General features: G+C 38.5%; 1 protein-coding gene across 2 annotated transcripts in view; it reads left to right on the top strand.

The window, feature by feature from the left end:
- Positions 1 to 5,297, top strand: part of fam20b (FAM20B glycosaminoglycan xylosylkinase) — a 46,627-nt gene extending 41,330 nt beyond the window's left edge. For both annotated transcript variants that reach the window (XM_080877323.1, XM_080877324.1), the window contains 3 exons: positions 600 to 791; positions 3,639 to 3,698; positions 3,784 to 5,297. In XM_080877323.1, the coding sequence (XP_080733449.1) occupies positions 600 to 791; positions 3,639 to 3,698; positions 3,784 to 4,015 (484 nt within the window). In that variant the 3' untranslated portion in view covers positions 4,016 to 5,297. The remainder of the gene's footprint in view (positions 1 to 599; positions 792 to 3,638; positions 3,699 to 3,783) is intronic.
- The last annotated feature ends 290 nt before the right edge of the window (positions 5,298 to 5,587 follow it).

The raw sequence follows: 5,587 nt of genomic DNA, 5'->3' as shown, positions 1-5,587 counted from the left end.
AGGGAGTTGGCTTTCATTATGATAGGTCACTTGTAACCATTGTCCTTAATGTAAATATGTAAGAAAAGTTGTGTATGTTTCTGTTCCGTGTCCTGTGTACTTTGTTTGTATATGTGTCTTTTTGGCTGCTGTTACAACCAAATTTCCCCTTGTGGGACAATTAAAGGATTATTCTATTCTATTCTATTCTCACTGGTCTCAAAATATTGTGTGAAGGCCACTGAAAATAAGGGATTGTGTTGCCATCAATACCAGAAGTTTGATTGCATTTCAGCAAATTAACTCTACACTTTGACACGTGCATTTTCTTAAGTGTAAGTGTTGTTAAATGTTTCACTTTACCAGAGAACGTCTGGCGCTGCGATGCTGTATTAGTGAGCAAATTAACAGCAGTAAGAGAAGCAACCTGGTCTTATTTTTAGGATCTTTTTACTTTTTAATAATTCTGGCTTTCTAAAACCCTGAAATGACCTGAAGTGGTTTTTCTTTTCTTTTCTTTTCCTGTGTGAGGGGCGTGGTTATGCACGCTCCCTGTTTGACAATATGGTGATGTGCGAAAATCTTACTTCAGACGATTTGAACGTGTGTTTATTTTTCAGGTGGGAGTATGACGAGAGCTACTGTGAGGCAGTGAAGAAGATGCCCCCATATGATGCAGGGCCAAGGCTGCTAGATGTTATTGACACGGCGATTTTTGATTACCTTATTGGAAATGCTGATCGTCATCACTACGAAAGTTTCCAGGATGATGGAGGTGCCAGCATGCTTATCCTTCTTGACAACGCCAAGAGGTGAGCTGTGGGTTTCGTGTTTTTTTTTTTTTTGTTTTTGATAGTTAGGTGGGGGGAGGGGGGGTGCTCTTCATGAAAACGGGAATCCAAAATGGGACTTTCCCTCCTCAGATGAATGTTTACTTTTTCTTACTGGCTTTAATTACTTAACCATTTCCAAACTTAAGTGGGAATACTGTCCATCCAGTAAAGAAAAACTGCAAGTTTAACCAGAAATCTTGTGTAAAATTGCAGCTAATTCTGTCAGAAACAATAACTTTTGAAATAAATCAGTGTCACGGACTTACTGGAAAATTCTGCACTCTGTTCATAACAATAGTCTGAATATTTGTTGGTTTAAAATGGAGCACTGTAACAAAAAATAATTTCCCCCAGGGATCAATAAAGTATTCTGATTCTGATTCTGATTCTGATTTTTCAGACTAATAATTATATTTTCATTTTCAGGTTGTTGTTTTTTTTTGTTGTTTTTTTTTTTACATTTTCCGGTGCTCGTCTTTTATTTTATTTCTTTTTTTATTACAAGAATTCACTTATCACTATTGAAGCTACTTTATAACTGACTCATGAAGAACACCCACTTCCATGAAGTGAGGACTTTGAGATGTTAACCCGTCTTTGAAGTTATTTTTGTTTTTGCTGATCAAAACCCAGCAGTGGAAAATTTCTAAGCAGCATTTTTCAGTATTGGCAGGATGAGGTTAAGTGTGGTAAGAAACAAACCTTTTACTGGGAATAATGTATACCAATAGAAGTGCTGAGTAATTTCTTGTCTTTCCTTTTTTTAATGAAGAGTATAATCTATATTTTCTATGCAGTGAAAATACCCTGCAGCTGGTACTCTTTGCAGGCCAATAATGGCCCAATTCTTGGATTTTTATTAGAACTCTTTCAGATTAAGCTGGAAGCAATGGATTCTTGCTCTCTGTCATATAGCTGACTAGCATTGGTAAGGCTAATTGTGGAATTCATTTTAGTTCTTACCAACATGATCAAAACAAACTACACCTTCTTTCAACAACACATGGCATATTACCGCGTGCCATTTATTTTTTCATTTAATCATTCATTCATTTATTTATTTATCTATTTATTTATTTAATTATTTCACAAAAGCTAAGCTAAAGTCCAGAAACCATGTTTAAAAAACTCTGTGCATGCCATCATTCATTAGCTGGTAGAACCACTTCTAGCGGCAAGTAGTTTTCTGTATGACTTTATCAGCCTCTCACCTCATCGTGCAGGAATTTGAGCCCACTCGCTTACCACATTGACTGAGTTTATTGAGGTTTAAATGCATTCATTTAAGCCCAACTGGCCTTTCAGTTAGAGGTCTGGATTTTTTGGTTACTGCAACACTCTGATTCTTTGAATTTTCGGCCATTGTGTTGTAGAGTTGCTGCTGTTCTGCTCGTTGTGTTGCATGACCCAGTTTAGGCCAAGCGTTAGCTGTTGGACGGATGGCTTCACCTTTGACTCTACAATACTTTGAGTCAAGCATGAACTCCTTTGTATACCAGTTACTGCTAGTTCCCCATTTCCTGTCATTACCCCTCCAACACTGTGCTGTCAGTTGCTATGAGGTGTTTGTTCTCATATGCTATGCTTGATTTTCAACAAACGTGGTTTTGTGCATTATGGGTAAATATCTCATTAAGTTACATTTACATGTAACACACTAATTGAGGCCTGTAGATTATGAGATGTAACACTTGTGTTGTTTGCAGTTTGCTGCGACGCCCACCCCTGTTTCTGAAACACATATTTTGTTTAGTATTTTGTCCTAGTTCCCTGTGATCTTTTTTTTCTTTCCAATGATCGGCCGCAACCAGTTGCAGCAGATGGTAGCTTCTCCCTGAGCCTGGTTCTGCTGGAGGTTTCTTCCTGTTAAAGTGGAGTTTTTCCTTTTTGAGGTTTTTCTCTTATACTGTAGCATCTTTACCTCACAGTGTAAAATCCCTCACGACAAATGCTGTGGCAAACTGGAGATATATAAATAAACTTGAAATGAAAAATTACATTTCCCACTTATGAATCTTTCTCAATGCAGAATGATGGGTTTCAAATTGTTTGCAGATGGCCTTAAACCTTTGTCAGATTGTCAGGAAGCAACAATTTCTCCTAAAATCATTCTTGATGTCTTTCCTCCTTGGCATCACACACCTAAATGCTCCATACCTGCTTGCCCTCATAATTTCTCTTAATTCAATAAGACACACACTTCTTCTGCATTCTGCCCTAGTTTTTGTTGCATAAATGATGACACAGTGTAATATGTCAAGTGTTGTTGTTCATCTGAGTTTATTTAATTTTAGAACTTTTTAAAGACCAGATGATTTTGTTTATTATGTCCTGGTACATAAAACCTTGGAACTGAAAAAACTGTGTATATTTATTTTCACATTACTGCGTTACTGTATGTATTACAATCAAATTTAATTAGAAAAGGGCTTAAGAGCCTGACACTCTCAGTCTTAAAAGTCGTGTGAATAGGAATGAATGCATTTAGCTACATTGCCAGGAGAGTTTTCACAATGGGATACAGTTAGATCTTGTAATACATGATTTAACTGTATGTAAAGATATAAAATATACAGCTCCTGTTTGTTGAAGGTCATGCTAGTTTTGGACATGGCTGGACTCAGATCCAGACTCTAGTTTGGAAAGCTTTACGGGTTTTAGATTGTCCGAGAATCTAATAACTCCTCAGGAGCTCTTCAGAAACAGGGAAACTGCTATTCTAGCAAATTCAGTCGAGGTGTGTGCGTGTGTGTGTGTGTGTTTCAAGTGCTTTATGCTGGGTTTTTTTTTAATCTTTCGTAATTTTTCTTTTATGTCCTCGTGCAGCTTCGGGAACCCAGCTCTGGACGAGCGAAGCATTCTTGCACCACTCTACCAGTGCTGCATGTAAGTCGGAGAATTCCCAAATACAATTTCCTGTTTACCAGGTTATGTTTTTTTTCTACTGTAGTGTCTCTCCCTTTCTCGGTAGGGTTCGTGTGTCCACGTGGAATAGATTAAACCTGCTGCGAAGTGGAGCTCTGAGCTCAGCCATGCGACAGGCTCTGGCATTTGATCCCATTCACCCAGTCCTAGCTGAACCACACCTTGCAGCCCTGGATAGGCGTCTATCTGGAGTTATAGAAACCATAAAGCAGTGCATGGAGGCACAGGGCCCTGATAACACCCTAATAGAGGACCGAATGAACCTACCACATCCTTAAAAGGAAGGAAAGGAGAAAGGGAGGGGAAAAAAGCCAAGACTTTCCAGCCTGGACCTGGAGGGAGACGAGTGACCAAACAGATCAGCTCTGGTGTTTAAAGAAGGGACAGCAAAATGACAGGGTGGAATAAATGTTTCTCCCCCCGTTTCCCTTCTTTGTAATGCTGAACACTTGCACTCGAGTGATTCTCTAAAAGGTGCAAAATCATGGGATTCAAAGAGTTGAAACTGCGTCACTGTTAACCATTTAAACTTTCTCTCAGGACTGTTGTGCACTACAGGATGTGATCTGCTGTAAGGACCGCTTCTTCTATTACTACTGGTTTAGATGACACTCATGCCTTGTGCCAAATCCTCTCTCCTGGTCACGCTTCTCCTTGACAGTCGGCTAAGGAGAAAGGATGGAGATGAACATATTCGAGAAAGGAGGAGGGAATGTTAAATTGAGCCTGTTGTGAGTTGTTGTTGGTTCAAGCAGCTTGGAGTTTACAGTCCAGGAAACTGAAAATGTTTTTCTGTAGAAATGACAGGAAATTTAAAAAAAATATTTTTTTGAGCTGATTTGTTTTTCTCCCTTTCCTCGAATTGAAAAATAACTCGAAGAAATAGAGAACTGACTCAATTCTGTGTACATAACTAAAGTAACTAGTGATGTAGAATTATGAGACAAAAGAATATAAATTTGTGGATTATAAATTAAATGATGTTAAAGCTGTGTGTTTGTGTCCGGGGGTACGCGTGTGTGTAGATGAATAACTGCCACATTGTGTCACAAATAAGAAAGCTACTGACTTGCCCGACTCGAAGGATCATGATGCAGAGGTCAGGTGTGTGTGTGTGTGTGTGTGTGTGTGTGTGTTCGTTCATCTTTAACAATAAACTATTGTCTATTTAATTCCGATTTCTCTCAGGCAAACTTTCTTCTCTGTGTTCAGTACTTGAAAGTTCAAATCCTGTGGTCAGATGTGTGGAAGGGACTTTCACTTTAGTCTTACTAGTTTGGATATTTTTTTTTAGTCAGATTTGACCTGAAATATGTCACAGGTCATATCTGGAACACACCAACATTCAGTTTATTATAACTAGTTTTGTTTTTCGTGTTGCCTCGTCTCACTTTCTGTAAACGATTGTTTTGAATTGTTCAAATTTGAATCACCTCTCATGTCCTAAATGTAGTTCAAATTTAATGCAGCAGTTCCATATTAGTCAAAAAAAAAAAAACAGTTTGTGTCACGCTGTCTGATTTTTGTGCCATAGCTTTGATTAAAGGCTGGTTTCACTTATGGTGACCTTAGATTTTAATAGATATTGGGTTTTATAGAGCAAGTGCAGTTTGCACACATCGAGGGGAGAGAGGGGGGTATTTTAATGATTAAAGTGTGTGTGGGGGGGTATTTTCAGTTGTGGTTAGCACATCTGTGAGAAGTGAGTACCATCCATCCCCCTTTATTCTGTGATCCTCCGATGCCGTCAAGACTTCAAGAGCAGGTGATATGTCTGACTTGTGTTTTTGCTTTCAACTTTTCACCTTATATACACGCAAGAAAGCATTTAATCTCTGTTTGCTTTTTCT

This window comes from Rhamphochromis sp. 'chilingali' (assembly GCF_963969265.1).
Source record: "Rhamphochromis sp. 'chilingali' genome assembly, chromosome: 3".
NCBI classification, from domain to species: domain Eukaryota; kingdom Metazoa; phylum Chordata; class Actinopteri; order Cichliformes; family Cichlidae; genus Rhamphochromis; species Rhamphochromis sp. 'chilingali'.
This window is presented reverse-complemented; position numbering and strand designations above follow the sequence as displayed.